At 36.4% G+C, this 18,181-nt stretch overlaps 1 protein-coding gene across 3 annotated transcripts in view; it reads right to left on the minus strand.

Moving 5' to 3' along the window:
• thrb (thyroid hormone receptor beta) overlaps nucleotides 1-18,181 on the minus strand; it is a 104,089-nt gene that overhangs the window by 13,514 nt on the left and 72,394 nt on the right. For all 3 annotated transcript variants that reach the window (XM_017439142.3, XM_017439139.3, XM_017439141.3), the window contains 2 exons: nucleotides 15,377-15,444; nucleotides 13,798-13,848 (listed from right to left, as the gene is read on the minus strand). In XM_017439142.3, coding sequence (XP_017294631.1) covers nucleotides 13,798-13,848; nucleotides 15,377-15,383 — 58 coding nt within the window. In that variant the 5' untranslated portion in view covers nucleotides 15,384-15,444. The remainder of the gene's footprint in view (nucleotides 1-13,797; nucleotides 13,849-15,376; nucleotides 15,445-18,181) is intronic.

Here is an 18,181-nt window from a genome sequence, read left to right on the forward strand (position 1 = left end):
GTGAGGAGAGCTGCAGACCAGGGACAATCCAGAAATGCTCATGAATGTCAGTTTAGAAGCTATCAAAGTTCTCAAATAAAGCACCTTTTGATAATGTCAATGTTTGTTGGTAATTATCTTACAAAACTAGTAAGTATTTTTGGTTTATATATTAAAAGTTATGGTTGTTTATTGATTTTAGTAAAAAAAAAATCGCACCCTTTCATCACAACTTTTAGGAAAATGCCCCGCAAAATCCTGGAGGGACTGATGTAAGGTGGTAATTTGTAAATGGGTTGCATGCTGTTTGTATTTATACAACCAACTACGTAGTCAGCAAAACATACTACTGTGTAGCTGAAATAGTAACGGAGGAAAACCCAGCTTGTTGATTTTTACCAATTTTTTGGTAAAAATCAACTTTGAACTAACTTTGAAGTTATTTTTTTCCTGATGAACTTGAACTGAGCATAAAATGATGGCAATAAGTGCTGTTAACTTTGACAGTGAATGATTGTAGCAAGCAGATTTTCAGGACAAGTTTTTGCTCCCTTTTGGCTCCTATTAGGATGTTTCCTTCAGTGGGAAACATGCCAACTTTTTTAGGCTATTTCTGCTCTGAGGCTATTTCTGAGTACTCGTATCTTGGAGGATCCATTGATAAAAACATGCCTTTTCTTCTTGCCTTAAACTTACCTACAATTTAACATTAAAAACTAGAGGCTCATGCTTTAGACATTAAAACTGAGGGTTTAACCCTGTTTGGCCTATACCTTTGTAGCTTGAGTAAACTCAAACTACAAAGTATTAGTACTTAATTTATTTTGAACAAGGTAGGAACAAAAAAAGAAGAAGACAAAAAAAACAAACAAAAAAAATAATATTAAGCAATAATACTCAAAATTAAAATGATACACTATTTACAACAGAAAAACCTAATGTTATGTTTGAAATAAAGTAGGAAAAAGTATAAGCATAGGGTCAGCAGCCCTCAAGACAAAGAGTCACGTAAGCCACTTCCTGCCGTGCAGGTCAAGCCCGGGACCCACCCCCCCAATGGCCCGGCACCCACACCAGCTCCCAGCAGAGAAACTACTCAGCACCAAGCAGGAGAAGGCCCGAAGAGCCCCCCAACACACCGGGCAGGCCACAATTTACCTCAGAGCAGATGGTGCCTCTCCTCAAGCATATTTCGGCAGAACTGAACAGGGACCTGTCCCCTAAGTTGAAGGCAATGTTGGGGTTCCTGACAAGTGCCTGGAACTCAACGGTCATCCAGGGTTCCTGGTTGGGAAATTGCTGGATGTGTTTCTCCATGGCAACATAATCGGCACAGGTTTAAATATAAAACAGCATTTTCTCTGTGTATGCACTGAAATTCTTCCATGATGTTTGCTCAAAACAGTCTGGTAGCTTAGCCAATGAATCTTATGGCCAAATCTTAACTGTTCTCCCAGATGGCTTTGCTTGCCTCCTTAGGGGAACATAGATTGGTAACATGAGCAGTGAGAGATGGTCAGAAAATCCTAAATAAAGAGTGCTTCACTGTATGTTAGAATAAACACAGTCCAGTGTTATTGCCCCTAGTAGCACAGTTTGTTGCACAAAGTTGGGGAAAACAGATTTTAGGCACGCTTGATTGAAGTTGTTGTCCAAGATATGGACACCGTCAGGATAAGTGTGCTGCTGTTTGTTAATGTTAGCCAGAAGAAGGCTAAGTGTGATGCTAATCTTAGCATTAGAATAGCTTTGATAGTAAATAGAAAGTTCTGCATACAACTGACAGATACTCAAGATCTGGAGAACAGTGACAGAGAGCCTGGTGTTCTTGCAATATCGGGCAGGATAAAACTCAGTGGCCACTGTCAAGATCCAATCCAAAACTGATTAAGTCGTGATGTCCATCAGCTTTCTACCAAACTAAGGCAGGCTGATGGGAACAAACCCCCAGCCCCCCACCAAACGGGAAAGCCAAGAGCCGCTGCACTGACGCATGCTGCCATTTTTTGCCGACACTAATCTCCACTCGAACATAACTTTACCTCTTCCCTCATCTCTGGCCTGACTCGTATTTATTTTCAGTCTAGTGCACTATGCCAAGTGTTTTTAGGTCCCATGATAAGAGCAATAAAATTATTATTATTAATATTGAATCGATTATATGAACCAGAATTCTAATGCTTTGTAAGAAAAAATAAACGTGCAAATTGATGCATGATGCCATTTACCAAAATTTAACTATATTTTTTTAAAATCTCATTTATTTGATGAAGAATTATTAAACAATTGAGAATTAGTTTATTTTAGGTCTGTAAATTTAGTTAGTGAACTTTGAACATGAAATAATGGACCTCTGTGGACTGAATTTTGAGGAAGTTCCATTTATAGTGTGAACTTTTATAAACCTGTTGGAGGATATAGAATAAAGCTACTTCTTTATTGCCTTCACACTGAAGGAGGTTTTGTAAATTTGCTGTGATTCAACCACATTCTGATCAATTAAATAGGTCAAAGAGCTTAGTGTGGTCAGAATGAGGGGGCTGTAAAAACAAACAGCAACAAATAAAAGGTCTTTAGAGGTCTTTAAAGGTGTGAAAGTTCATTTATAATTCACCTGAAACTCTTATCTAACAGACAAAATCAAAAAAAGAAATAATATGAATTTTAACTCAAATTTTTGTGTCATTTTAAAAATCGTTTATACTTTTTTACACAGTGGACTTGTATTTGTATTACTTATTGTGAAATGTTCAGTTTATATGTTAGAGCAGCTTTCCAACAAACTAAAACCTTTAACAATTAATTAGCTATAAACTTTAGTAAAAAATAATGAAGAAAATATACAAATATATTGGTCTGTGTGGAAAATGCAAAACAAATAAAAGCAAGAAAGTGCTTTGGTTTACTTTAGATTGTTGTGAAAATGAGTCATACAAATTTTAAATAGACTAAAAACTTCAAGACTGCATTAAAGTTTATCTTTGTTTACTTTTGTTTTTCTTTCTGCTTTCAGGATGTTTAGGAAATCTAACTTTAAATAATTCACAGGTGTGAACAAACTTACATTGAGGTATAATTAATGTGTATTTCAAATAAAGTGTCTGAGTGAACAGTTAAAAAGGCTTACGGTGGGATTAGGGGCTCAGTTAATGGAACAAGTGGGAATGTGTGACAATTGGATTCAATCAACATGCAACAGCTGGTAAGAGACAAGTCATATGAGGCAAATCTGCTTTCAGAGAGGGCCTGATACCAGTTTAACTTTTTGATGAGGTGATGTCCTTGACTTGGACTAATCTTGTTTGCAGTTTCCTAAACAACTGTCAACAAACTGTTAAGCATCCATCAGACAGAGTTTAAGGCAAGTCAATAACGAAACAATCTGTTGTCTGAGTTGACAAAGTTAACGCCTCTGTGCAAGATTTAAGGGACCTCTGCGTAAGATGCAACAAATTACTCTTCATTTTAATAATCCTATCTTCTCTAAAAGTTTAAAACATCTCTGTGAATTTTAACCAGATTGATAACGCTTAAAAAACCCTGATAACTGATCTTGTAAATGAGTGAATAAAATCAGATTCAACTAAAAAAAAGCATTTATTTAGTTAAACTTTGTTTTACAACAGGTACTTTTTCTTTCATAAAAAGCATTTTATAGATGTCAAGCATATAATCAAAGCTTAAAAATAGGGACTTTAATAATCATATATGAATTTTATTTAACTGTTTCCCTGTTTAAAAATGCAAATACTTTTAGAAATCCACTACACATCATGAATCGAACTTAAAAATCATTTACTTACCTTAACTGTCAGACCGAATGCCATCTACCTTATTTGTTTTATTGAAAACATGTTGGAATAATAAATCCACATAAATAATTCCTGAGTAAACACCTGTCCAACCTTCCAGGAGGTGACTCCAAGTATTCCTGACAAACAGCTGAAGGAACCAACAAGGCCTTTTGGTTTTGAAGAACAGACCCAATTGCTCATAGTTCTACTTTCCAGTTATTTTACTCTGATCATAGCCTCCCTCTCGGTGGCAGCTAACTGTAGTGGCTCAGCGGCAAGCTTTTGCACAAATATATTCCCTCCCTGATTGATCACTTTGGGACACAGGGGTTCAAAGCCGGTCATGAACAATATTTGGATGTGAGGAATCTCTTCCACCCAGGGGCACTCGATTAACACTGTGCTCCGTGCCAGATGTCCCCGGCTACTCCATGTTACCTGAGGAGGCCACATTAGTTGAACCTTTCACATTAAAATACAGGTTAAGCTCAGGCAAACAACAGAAGGCTCCCAGGTTAAGGTGGAAGTTGGAGCGGATTATCCTCAACTTCACAATGCATCAATCTCTTTCAGAGACAACTCTTAGTTTTTATCTCATCTCATTTCATGTAAGGAGTTGGGTTTTGTTTTGTTTCTTCTTGATCTATTTTGTATTTGTTTTCTTGTCTTGTCTTTCGTATTGTTGTCTTTGTCATCATTCATTCCTCTTCAGTCGGTCTCTTGTCTATTCTGCCACACCCATCTCCTCCTATTAGCAATCATTATCATTCACCTGTGCTCACTTCCCATTATCATCCTCTGCTTTAAAACCTGGTCGTCTTCTCCACTTCCCCGTCGGTTCATTGTTGTTTGTCTCTGGTTCCATCATGCCTTGCCTTGCCGTTTTTGGATTTATTGTTATAGTCTGTTTTGCTGTCACATCAGCTTTTTGTTTTCTTGTTTTGTTATATTAGAATAAATTTTCAGTTTTTCAAATGAGTCTGCACTCCGGGTTCCTCTCGTTCTCCTCGGCTCATGACAATTTCAGTCCAGGTCCCCAAAACTGTACAATAAAACTCCACTTCGTACGGTTGGAGCTAAACAAACTTGCTAGTTTGTTTGTTTGCTTTGTTTATTAGTTTGTTTAAATGCTAGTTTTTATTTGTGTGAAGCATTCCACGTCACATCCATCAGGATGCTTCACACAAATAAAAACTAGCATTTTCTGTGAAAATGCAGTGTGAATGCTAAGTGCTGAATGACTTTGCTGAGATTTGTTAAAAAAGATTTTATTTTTTGTAAATAAAGTAAAATACTTTGAAAAATATAAGTTCATAGCACACCATTCCAGATTAAGTTGAACTTTTGATTTATAAATAGTTGAAATATCCCAAAGTATGCAGAAGTAGTTTGATTGCAAAATATGTACAGAAGAATGTGCTTACCCGTGCTCTTCAAACAACTGATTTCTTAGAAAGGTTAATCTTGGATATCAAGGGATGCTGGCTTATTTTGCAACTAAAGTGCTATTAGCTCTACACTCTGAAAGCACAAAGTGGTTTCATTTCAGCAAAAACGTTTGGTCTTTTTACATTGCACACTGTTAAAATGAATTTAATATTTAACAAACCTGAAGCCATCAAAAGAGAGAGAGAGAGAGGTAGAGAGAGGTAGAGAAGCCCTTGAAACTCTGAAGGCAACTGTTAAGGACTTTCATTTTGTAGTAAAGGCCCAGCATTCCTGGAAGAAATGCATATCACCCACCACCTTTCATGCCAGGGCTTTAAATTAAGATCATTTTATGATGAGAAATGATAAGGTTATAACCATTTTGGTCAAACCTTGTTATGTGCAACATTTTATGTGCAATCACACGCAATATTTCGAGTTCCTTCACAATCTGTTACTGGTCAAAGTGTGCATTAATGATGACGCTTAGCTACTACCACATCAAGCTTTTGCTAAAAACTTGTAAAACTGACTGGATTAGTGTATTAGCAGTGGCAATCATACTGAATTGAGTTGATTCTAAAAGTTAACAAGTTGTAGATATACACAAACAATGATTACTTTCTGAAAGAGTCATTAAAATCCATCCATTAGTTCATGAGATATATTGCTAACAGACAGACAGAGTTGACTTCAGCAGTAAATGGTAGATTTAAAAACAGATCTTGCATGATCAGTAAGCAGTCAGAGTATTTTTTGAGAATGACTTTCAGCTACTGTACTACCACTCAGAATCTGTAAAACTGAGTTATAGTTAATTTAGTATTTGCTAAAGCTGATTAGCTATAGCAGCCATCTCGATTACTTTGTGAGTTTCATTAAAATCTGCTCACTGATTCATGAAATATTTTGCTGACAGACAGACAAACAAACCCACACTTGCACACACGCATGCAAAAACCTTATCATCTATTCGCCTTTCAACAATAAAACTTAAATCTGAAACAAGCTGGCAAAAAGCTATTTAAGTTTTGGTTTGCCTATTACACAAACTGATCTGTACAAAGGATTTAAAAGGTTACTTAGGCAGGCTGTAATTTTATAACTATTATTAAAATTTTATTAAGCTCAAAATCTAATCAAACTAAACTATTATAACACAACGAAAACATTTTTTTTGTACCTTTATTTAACCAAGTGAGTCCCTTTGAGATCACAAGATCTCTCTTTCAGAGGAGCCCTGGGCCAGAAGGCAGCAAGTGTCCTGAGATCAATTTTTGTTATAGAAACGAACACATATGTGAAGCTAAAAATTCTAGTAAAAAACTGTGTAAAACAATGTCCAGCAGCCTAGGTGAATTTACAAAAAAAAATTTAATCCCAAAGATCAGTTAAATCTAATGTATTGCATATAAGAACTGTGTTCACACATAATGGTAAATCATAAATATAATGTACTTCTGTGGTGCCTTTCTAGGCAACCAGGCTACTGAAAGAACATTAAAGTTTTCCAGCGTGCAAACTGTTTTGGTATTTAAATTTCCCTGAAATCATCCTCCTGAAAAGAAATTATTTAAAAAAATGATAATGCAGGGCTTCAACATTGTCTTCTTTACAGATCTTTGTCCAGATTTTACTTAAAGTATACTATTTACAAAAAGTCATACTATTAATAAGTTTTCCTAAATTTATACAATAACATTTACCTAACAAAACTAAAATAAATCAAATTATAAAAAAAGAAATAAATGAAACTTATGAATCTAGTTTTTAAAATGGTTTGCAGTTCAACATGTACAGTGCCTTGCGAAAGTATTAACCCTGCTTGGTATGCCTTTGTTTTGGTGCCTTATAACATGGAATTCTGCGTGGGCCCACCACCTGCGAGGAGGACCGTAAAAGTTGGGTGCAGTGTGAGCTGGGTGGCAGGCGAGGAAAGGTCTCTGCCCGTGCTGACTCCTGGTGGCATAGACTAGATCTAAGGTGAGTAAGAAGCTAGCTAGAGCCTGTGTGTGAGGTTGGGCGATACCAACTAGATATAGTTGGACTGACTTCTACACATGGATTGGGATCTGGAATGGGGCTGGACTCTTTACTTTTCTGGAGTGCCCAGGGAGAAAGGCAGACGTGGGGATAGTCACTAGCTCTTGGTTTAAAGCCTCTCTGTGGCTTCAGGCTACAGGAGGGAATGTTCTGACTGTTGTTTGTGCACCAGACATCAGTTCAGATTACCCAGCCTTCTTGGAGTCTCTGGATGGTGTTCTGGAAAGGGTGCCACCTGAGAATGCTATTGTTCTCCTGCGAGACTTTAATGCCCATGTGGGAATGACAAAGTCATCTGGAGGGGAGTGACTGGGAGGAACAGCCTCCCTGATCTAAACCTGAGTGGTGATCTCTTACTAGTCTTGGGTGCTAGGCATGGGCTGTCCATAACAAACACCATGTTCGAACATAGGGTGGTCCATAAGTGCATTTGGTACCAAGTCACCTTTGGACAAATGGCCAAAGGTAAACATATCATCAGACCTCCACCCATATGTCTTGGACACTTGAGAGAGGGGGAGAGTTGTCAACTCACCACCTCGTGGTGAGTGTATCTGGCGGTGGGGGAAGCTGTCTGACCACCAGCCTCCCCCATAAAACCCTAATGAGTAGTTAGGGTGAACTGGGAATGTCTGGCTGAGCCCCTGTCCTGTCAACTCACACCTACAGAAAAGTTTTTCACATGTCCTGGGAGAACTCTGCAGTGATGGAGGTTGTCAAGCTTAAGGAGGATTTTAGGGCTTGGTTGTCCTGAAGGACTACTGAAGCGGATGACATGTACGAGGTGGCCAGAATGACTGCGGCTTCTGTGGTTGCAGATACAAAAACTCAGGCGTGGGAGGAATTCAGAGGACTTTTAGTCTTTTGGTTGGCCTTGAGGAGGTTATAGCAAATCATTCGGCAAATTGGAAAGGGAAAGCAGGCAACATCTCAGGTTGTTCTTGATTTGGGTCGCGAATTGCTGACCCAGACTGCGGATACTGTTGAACAGTGGAAGGAGCAGTTGGAGGATCTCTAATCTGGCCACCATGTTCACCTTTGTTTCAAATTTGATTCCAGGAGGAACTGAGTTAGCACCTATCCTATATTTCCAGACACATGCACGTTTTAGGCTAAGTGTGATAATGTATCTGAAATTACTAGTCTTTCTTTTTCATTCTTTCCTCTTCTGCTTTGTTTAATTAAAATATATTTTTTAAATATAATTTTCATTGTACAGCACTTTGGTTACTACATGTTATTTTTAAATGTGCTTTATAAATAAAGTGATGCGACTATTTTATCACGTTGAAACTTCGGTATTTATGGCGTGTGGATGGAGATATTAGCGTAGCATGAAGAAGCACTCTTTTTCAGGACTGTCATCTTTCAGTAACTGTTCTCTCTGAAGTTCATTGTGACCTGAGTGAATGTTGATTGTTTTGGGACACATATATACACTTGTGAACATCTAATCAGTTATTCAGATTGTTTACATGCTTTCTTAAGGCTTGTGAAAAAAATAGGATTCACTGTTAAAATGAGATACGTTTATGTGATTATTAACCTGTTGAAATATGAAAAAATATTATTGTTCACATTTGTGCGCATTTATTCAATATGATAAATTATTTAAAACTATTTATTTACAGGAGAACTGTACTGAGTTACAAGTGAAAGAGTCTTTGGACTATATCTTCTATATATTTAAACATTTCAAATCTTTCCACTGTGTTGTGAACAATGCCATCAGGCCACAGCAAATTACCCACACATTTGGAGTTGTCCCTCCATGAAGAGATTCTTGTCTGAAAATTTTCTTACATTATCTTATGTAACTGGAGAGGATATTGCTCCCAGTGTCTTAACTGCCTTGTTCAGAGTATGGCCCGTATTTAGTTGCTCTCTCTTCTGGTAAAAAAAAAAGAATCACAAAACATTCACAACTAGGCTGCTACCCCTGCGACCCGACCCCAGATAAGCGGAAGAAGATGAATGGATGGATGGATGACTCGTTATTTTATTTTATTTTTTTAATAACACCAAAAATGAAAAAAAAAAAAATGCCTGGATTTTCATATTTCACTTTTAGGCTAAGATCGAAATTTTTTTAAAATATTTAATTGGTCGGGTTTAAGTGACCCGGAAGTTTGGTAAGGAGCGTTAGTAAACAACAAACGTTATCTTGTTACCGGCCACCATAGACATAGTTTACACAGACACCTCAAAGACTGGCGCTGTCTGTTGGAGCTGACGAGTCAGAGCGGCCGCCATCTTGGCTGGGTCCTTCACGCGTCCCCCAGTTCATTTCTTTGTACTGAGGAAGCTGTATGTTCAACTAAAATAATCAGAACTCTTTGAATCTTTACCTGATTTTCACACAGTTTGGTTTGTTACAAACAGCAGAGATGTGGTTATGATACAGGAAGCTTTCACACATTAAAAATATGTGCTATCATGCTAAAATACTTTCTTTTATGCTCTTTAACAAAGACAGACATATGGCATATTAATAAATGTATATTTCAATACATTTCATATTTTAATAAAGAAACAAGTTTAATTGATCATTTGAATTTATATCACTCTTTCACACACATACACCCACACACACACAATCCTGAGCCTTCTGTACACCACAACTATAATTTCTTCATATTTTTGTGTGCTGTTTATGCACACACATTAGGTTTTTGTACACACACATACACAGTTAGTTTGATATATAATACCTCAAAACAACTTAATTAAAAACAACTAGAAAAGGTCTTAGTAGGTTTTAGTATCCTACAGTGTAGTGTAGTGTGGATCTGAGCCTACAAGTGAAATATCAAAAAACAGGCATTTTTTCATTTTTGGTGTTATAATAAAAAACAAAAAACAAAATAACCATTCAGTTTTTCATTATTTGAGTTTTGATTGAAAATGGAAAGAACGAATGATACATGGATTTGCAGCTCAATACATATACAGGATAGATATGTATCCATATGTGTGTGTGTGTGTGTGTGTATATATATATATAAAGAGAGAGATATATAGATATAGATAGTGTATACAGGGGTCTTTTATTTTATTTTTATTTTTTACAGCTTTTCTGTTTGATATCTATTTTGTATGCTATAAATCGTTGAACTCATTGGTTTCCTTCATTTATTGATTAGCTTTCACTAATTTGTTAGTAGTAGATGCCAGTGTGGGGGTGTTTATATGTTGATGGTTGCTGATTAGTATAAAAACACCAAACCTCTGTAACAATTATTGAATAAAAGAAACATTGTTATTCCTAAAGTGAAAATTTTAATTAAAAAAATTAAAAATTAAAACTGAAAAGTGGTGTGTGCATATATGTTCATGCCCTTTGCTTTGAAGCCCCAACCATTTTCTTCAGAATCTATATAATTAGATAAATAAGAGCCACCTGTGATCAAACTAAGAGTCAAATGATCTCAGTATTTATATGTCTACCCAGTAGACCCCAGAATCAACACAAGTTCAACACCTCTAAGTAGTAAGGACTACCTCCATGCAAGAGACATCATGAAGACCAAGGAACTCTCCAAACAGGCCAGAGAAAAAGTTGGAAAGAAGTACACATCAGGGTTGACTTCTAAAAAAGTGTTGCATAACATCCTATGGAGCTCCATTAAATCTGTTATTAGGAAAGGGAAAACTGGTGCTATCTCAGCAAACCTGCCAAGAGATAACAATCATTAAAACATCCATGAGGCCAAAGATAACCCTGATGGGACTGGGAGATGGGAGGAACTGTCCACAGGACCACTAGAAGCTGCACAGAGCTGGGCTTCATGGAAGAGTGAACAGGAAAAACACATTGAATAAAGAAACAAAAGCTGGACTGTTTGGAATTTCTTTCTCAACCAGGTGGAAGGTGCTGTGGTCAGATGAGACTAAACATCAAGGACAACACCATGTCTGAGGCAAATCTACCCCCTCCCATCATGCTGATACCACCGAACCTGTGGTAAAGCATGGTGGTGGCAGCATCATGCTGTGGGATGTTTTTCACCAGCAGACACTGGGAAACTGGTTAAATAAAAAATCCAATCAAATTCCAGGTTGTAAGGCAAGAAAACAGAAAAATTACCAAGAGGGCTCAATAGTTTTTGCCAAAAAAACTGAAGAGAGGCAGGGTACACCATGGACAGGTCACAAGTCTAATACCGAAACACACGGACAAGAGAGGCAGACAATCATTCATGCTCGCACCCACTTCTAGTGATAATTTAGAGATACCAGCAAACCTAACATGCAGATTTTTTTTGTCTGTGGGAGAAAACCGGAGTACCTGGAGAAAACCCATGTGTGAATGAGGAGAACATGTAAACACCTCACAGAAAGACAAGGAGAACACCTGTGACCTTCATGCTGTGAGGCAACAGCTCTAACCTCTGTACCACCATGCTGCCTCTAAAAGTCAGTTTAGACTCAAGTTGAAATCAAAATCTGAAATAAAGATTTGTATTTTGTTGTATTGTTTCCAGCAACAAACTAATTATTTTGATAGGAGACTTTGCAGGATGTCTCTCCCTGTTCTTACAGCATAGGCATTTACTTTCTGATCTTTAGTTTAAAATTATCATCAATTAATTGTATAGTAAAAAATAAACCAAATTTGCACAATAAAAACAGGTAAAAAGCCCACATTTACTTAGAGAATACAAAACAACATTGTTAAGTGAAATTAAAATGAGAGAATTAAAATGTACACACGTCATAAAAGCACAAAGCAAGCCAAAAAACAGAAACTCAACTGTACATAATGTTTTAATGTCGTCTAACTTGAATTGTTCAGGGAATAATAGTTTTACTATAATATGTTTACTACATATTGTGCAGAGTTGTCAGAGGTTTAGTAAATCTATAATAACCAATCAGAATTCCCTGTTCCAACAGTTTCTGTAATGTTTTATAGATACTGTCCTGTTGCAGCTTTGAAGATGCATCAGGGACCTTACAGTGACAAAGAGCTTAATGAGAGAAATTTGGGACAACATCTAACACGTCTTAAAGGTTCAGGTGGACAATGAGCAGTTTTAAGTGGTGGTTTTCAAGCCTCATAAAATATGGGTATTTGACAACACCATAAATCACTTTGTTTATATGTGACAATTTGAAACCTCCCTGCAGTAAAGCATGGTAGGATATAATCATAATGTTGAGTTGCCATGCTGCATTCAATACTTGAGAGATTTAATGCATGAAATCAGAGTATTTTTGAGCTAAATGTTTTACCCAATGTGAGAAACCTACAATTGTATTGGAAATCATGGGTTTATCAGAAATGAAACACACAAAAAACAGTATGAATGAAATGAAAAGGATGAACTGGCTTTTTCCACTTCTATTTCATTTAGGAGGTTTGGACTTGGATCCAGACCTCACACCAATAAAAACTATTTTAAAATTGTAAATAAAAAGAAAATAAAAACTTTTCTATAAACTTTAATAAGTTTGAACTCATTTTAATTTCTCTCTCATGTTATCAGACATTCTGATAGTAAGTGATGGAACCGGGTCATGGATCCAAACGGCTCAAATGAGCTTGTTAGAAAGTCTGTCTGTGTTTACTCTAAGGGATGGGGGGTAAGGAGCTCATCCAAGCCTGAGGGGCTCAGAGCAGAGCCACAGCTCCTTCACACTAAAAGTGTCACCTTGACACACATTCAGACACCTGGTAAAGATGCCGCCTGGACATCTTCTAGGCGAAGTGTTTCAGACACGTCTGACCACCCAACACATGCTGCAGAGATTATGTGTCTCGATTGGCTTGAAAACGCCTTAGTGTCCTCCTGGAAGAGCTAGAGGTGATGACTAAGGTAACTCAGGTCTGGGTGGCTCTGCTTGGACTTTGACCTAAATGACCTGGCCAAAAAAAAAGCAGTTAAAAATGGAAAGGTGTGGGGGATACCGTCATTTTATTTAATATTGAATACTCTGTCACATATACAAGGTGCAACAGAAATTTGTCCAGATTCTATGCATGAGAATCTCTCTCTATATTCTTATAGTAAATAATTCCAAATGACCCTTAATTCTGTCAAGTTCACTCATTCTGACATGTTTACAAAAATATACCCTGGTGACATAATCAATCAAATAGTGGAAATTTCTATCTTGGAAAAGACGTAATATAAGAAACTACATAAATTCTATCTAATATTGTGGGAGTCTTTGGTAGTGTAACAGACATACACTGACCTTAATGAAGCTTAATTAGTCCGCTGCAATGAAAGTAAGATGCGTGAATTAAATGAAAGTGTCAGGACACTTATTGAACTGCATCTACTTTACCACCATAATTAAGCATCAAAAAGGCTCGGAATTAAAATTTTATCAACCCATGAAGCTCGAAAACAACATAAATTCACTTTTTTAGCTTCTCTCCATGTGACTCAGTGACTCCACTTTTACATCAGTGAGAGGGAGGATAAAATCTGGTGCATCACTTGAGTTTTCCTGTGACAAGTTCACCATTTTTCAGGAACACTCCCCAGCTCACCCAGACTGACAGAGAAGACAAATGAGTGCTGTGAGGGTGGACAATTATTACCATTCTGAATGGCCTCATCTTTCCAGCGGGGAGAACAGTTTTCTGCTGGATCTAAAATAGATGGGAGAGGCATTTTACCAAAAAACAACAACAACAAAAAACTTGCTGAAAAAACAAACAAACAAAAAAGAGGTTAGAGGAAAAAAACAAGCTCTGATTTAGTAGGAAATTAAAAACCAGACTCATAAAACAGAATTGCATAGAAACCAGCAGCATCACAAACATTTCTTATTGTTGGTCTTAAGGTGGAACAGCAAGCGAGGGGATTGGGTTCATTTCCTCGTGCGATACACGTGAGCTTGTATCTGTTTAGTTTGATAACATATGTGCCGGATCAGAGGTGTTAGTGGGACGGCTAAATCCGCACGTGACAACCAATTTACCTCGTACATTATCTCTGTTGACTAAATGCACCTAGCGGCACATACTGTAGTGCCTATTCAGTTTAAGGGACAAGCTGTTAGTGTTGCAACCCATATGTTTTAGACACAGTGAGGTCCAACACGTGCAGGCTGGTTTTAAGAGTGCCAGGAAGTGCTGCCTTCATTGCTTGGACAAAGAAATGTTAATTAATTATTAACAATGTGAACATTTCAATTCAGTGGATGTTTTTAAGCTGAGTTCAAGCTGAGCTTTCCATCAATAAGAACTATAACAAATAATTGTAAAAAATACTGTTTACCATATCTGTAACTTCTACTGTAATTTTTCACTAGAAATTCTATTAAATCTCATTTTACATCTTATGTTTTATAATAAATTCATATGGTATAGTGTTAAAATAGTCAAAGTTCAAATTAAATGGTATTTAAACCAGACTCTATTCCTCCAGATGTTGTACCCTACTAAAGGAGACTGCTGACAATGTTTAACCTGGTTGTTGGTGCAGAAACGGACATTTCTGAAGAAAATTTGTGCTTTTTTTAAATTGCCAGATTGATGGTTCATCTATTGTGAAGTAAAACATTTAAACAACTCAACTAATGACCTTTAAGTGAAATCCAAAAGTTTAAAACTAGTTTTGAGTGGTGGGGGATGAAGAGTAGAGAGGAATGAAGAGTGGCCACAGTATTCTGCACCTTTATTGCCCTAACAGGAAGAAAATGTGTCAAAGCAGAATGGCAATCTGCTGCTTTTAGTGTTTATTGGGCCCAATCAGATAATAAAATTGCAAACTTTATACAGATTATAAAATAAAAATTGGGACGAGAAGTAGGGTTTGATGTGAGGAAAACTTTGAAATGATGTCTTATAGTTAAAATGTGATAAAAATATATGACTTTTAGAAAAAACGATGTGAGCTAAATGTTTGTAATACATTAAAAAGTTGTGATGTCCTTAATGCTGCTCGTGTATTTTGTTTATTAGGACAAAATAATGATTTAAGGAAACTTGAAGCTCCATCTTTTAGTGTTTGAATTTCGTAAATATGATTTTAGATATCAAATAAACAGTTTTGTGTCAGTATCAAAAGATTTGTGGCAAGCCTTTAATCAGGATGATTTTTAGAATAAAGCTGGGCAGGATCCAGACCTGACCATGTGTTGTGTATGGGGGATACTCAGGCTCAGAGTCTTACCTGACATACTGGAGGGCTCAAGGCCAAGAAGTCATCTTCAGTGCCTCCTCAGACATCTGGATACTGACCTGCCAGGACACAGAGCCCATAGTCACTATTTGTAATCCTTCATTTCTTCAGTAACACCTCAGAACACTTTCACACTATCAACACCTGCAGTGCCTTTTTAAACCAACCACCTAAATCCTCTGTCGGAAAACTGCAGCTAACTGGGGAAATCAGATGCTTCTGATTGGTCAAAGACTTCTCGATTCATCTCAGGTGAAATCTAAGGAAGTAATTTGTGTGTTGTGAGAGTATTAAATGAAATTCTTCACAAGTCTTTGAAGTTATTGCTTCATTTTTTCTTCTGACATCTGGCGGTTGAACAGAAAAAATCTGTTAACCTAAACTCATGTTAGTAGTTGAGTTGAAATGCTCTTAGGTTGCTTTCTCTTTGACACTACTGTTTTTGCATTATAATAAGATTTTTCTGCAAAATGAGAGAAAAACTATCTTATAGCACTGACTCACTTTAAAGAAGCACATTTTCTCCTTGTTTTGGATGTCACAAGTAATTAGTGTATAGACACTGTATTTTTCTGTCTCTTAAAGTTCAGTTCTCTGTATCAACATTTATGGTTTTCACATCAACCCGTGTGCAGGGTTGGTCTAACAAATGACTTTATGTGCACCAGTCCTTAAGGGTTCCCACAGGCTGATTGTGGCTATTTACATGCACATCCAACAGTTTGAACCACCCATACTGTGCTTTATACAGACATACTGACTATAAATGTGACTGAATTTATAAAAATTAACATTCAATAGATGGGGCAGGGACGAACCAGCAAAATAGGATGAGAAGATTGACGCTACAAAATATACTGTTAAAAGTATTATGTGTAGATTATTTCTACACATTTATTGTACCCTTAAATTTATTGGTTCTTTGTTTTGAAGAATTACAGGACTTTATTAGGAGAAATAGCAGGAGAAGAGAAATTTTAGCATAAATGTAAAAAAAAAAACAAAGATTTTGAATTACAGAATTTCTTTAAAATGCTTTATTTAATAGAGGTGGGTCAAAAGTTTGTTTCATTTGTAAATTTCTTTTTTATTTTATGATTTGGAAGTCAATTTTTCAGAAATCCAGAATCAAAACCACTTTTAACCAGCAGGGGGCGATGAGTTCTTTTTATTTGAGCAGCTTTGTTATTCAAACAGACCTGCAGGAGCTGCAGGATGGTCTGCTGGTCAGCAGTGTTTAGACAGTTATACAAGTGTTAAAGAGTGCCAAAAGAGTCCAAAGTATGGGAGGTTTTCAAGCTAGTTGTCAATAAAAGGGAGGTTTCTTAGCTCTAAGAGTTTTTTGTTGCTTTAAGAGCAGCACAGAAGAGCAATGAGCCAAAAAGGTTTGCAAGAGTCTGCAAGAGGAAAGTTGCTAAATGAACTCTATGAAGTTGGACAGATTGTCTGTCTGCTACATTTTCCACTAAATAAATGTTTGAGGAAACTTTCAGACTAAAACATGGGTTAATGTTTGATTAATTAACGCTGTTTCTGACCACTGTTGACTTGAGTTTTGTTCCCCGCTCAGGATCTGATTCCCTGCAGCTTCACTCTGTTTTCCTCTTTACCTCTGTTGTTTTAAATAACAACATTTTAAGTAAAATGCTTAAAAAAAGATCTGGATATTGTTTTTAACATTCAAATATGACAAATTCAATTATTATACCTACTAATAAAAAATACAATTCATATATATGAAAAGTGTGTTTAAGTTAGAAGAACATTTGTCTCCATTACTCAATTTTAAATAGTTGTGTTTGTTTGTTTCTCTTCTTTTTATGAAGGTAAAACCAAGTGACTGAATTCTAGCAAAAGAAGGATTTCTCACCACAGACTGCTGCAGTTTTTACCAACAGTATCCTTATAACATGCTGAATATTCAGGATTTTTGTTTTTAAATACAGAATTACAAATAAGCTTTATTTTACTTATTTGTCATGCTGAAGTTGGAACTTTAAACCTATATTTTTTGTATTTGAATTTGCAAGCCCTTGTTGAAGTTTCACTTTGTGATATACTGTAAATGCCAAAGTTGACTTAAAATAAAATGAACTAAAATAAAATTGTTGATCATGAGTTTTGGAGGAAAATTAGCCTTTAAGATAAATTGATAAATTACTTGAAATAAACATAGTGGTTAGCCCTAAGAAGTTCCTCCTTTGTTTCCTACTATGTTGTAATAAATATTTTACAGTATTGTAACACCACATGGTGTAAATGTCTGCCCACTACTGAGAAAACAAAACTTTTAACAAATAAACATTTGCTCTAAGATTACAGGTCAACCAGTCAGAAACCTTGATGAATCTTCCTGTCATAACAATATGTAGAGATTGGCTGAGAACATGGCCTCTAACCATGTACTGAAGGAGCTTTTGGGGGTTCGTATACATTGCAATTTATGATTTCCAATGTTTCATGCTTGAAATCTTTTGTTTTTGTTTGACATGTTCTTTTGTAAACAAAGCTGTTTCTGAAATGTTCTGACAAAGTTTTATCGTATTGTATCATACAGTATCTGCAGAACAAACTAAACAGATTTGAAAAAAACCATGGTGTTTAATAGTGCTGGGCGATATAACGATACATATCGTCGGGACGATAGAAAAGTGACTATTGTGATATATTTTCTTCTATCGTCTCTATCGTTTCTGTCATAATTGTATCAATGATTCATGTAAATATTTCATAACGTAGGCTACGACGAATGTATTAGTGTTGTCACTTTGCATACATTCAGTTTATATAAGTGAT

Source organism: Kryptolebias marmoratus, linkage group LG5 (genome assembly GCF_001649575.2).
Source record: "Kryptolebias marmoratus isolate JLee-2015 linkage group LG5, ASM164957v2, whole genome shotgun sequence".
Classification (NCBI taxonomy): domain Eukaryota; kingdom Metazoa; phylum Chordata; class Actinopteri; order Cyprinodontiformes; family Rivulidae; genus Kryptolebias; species Kryptolebias marmoratus.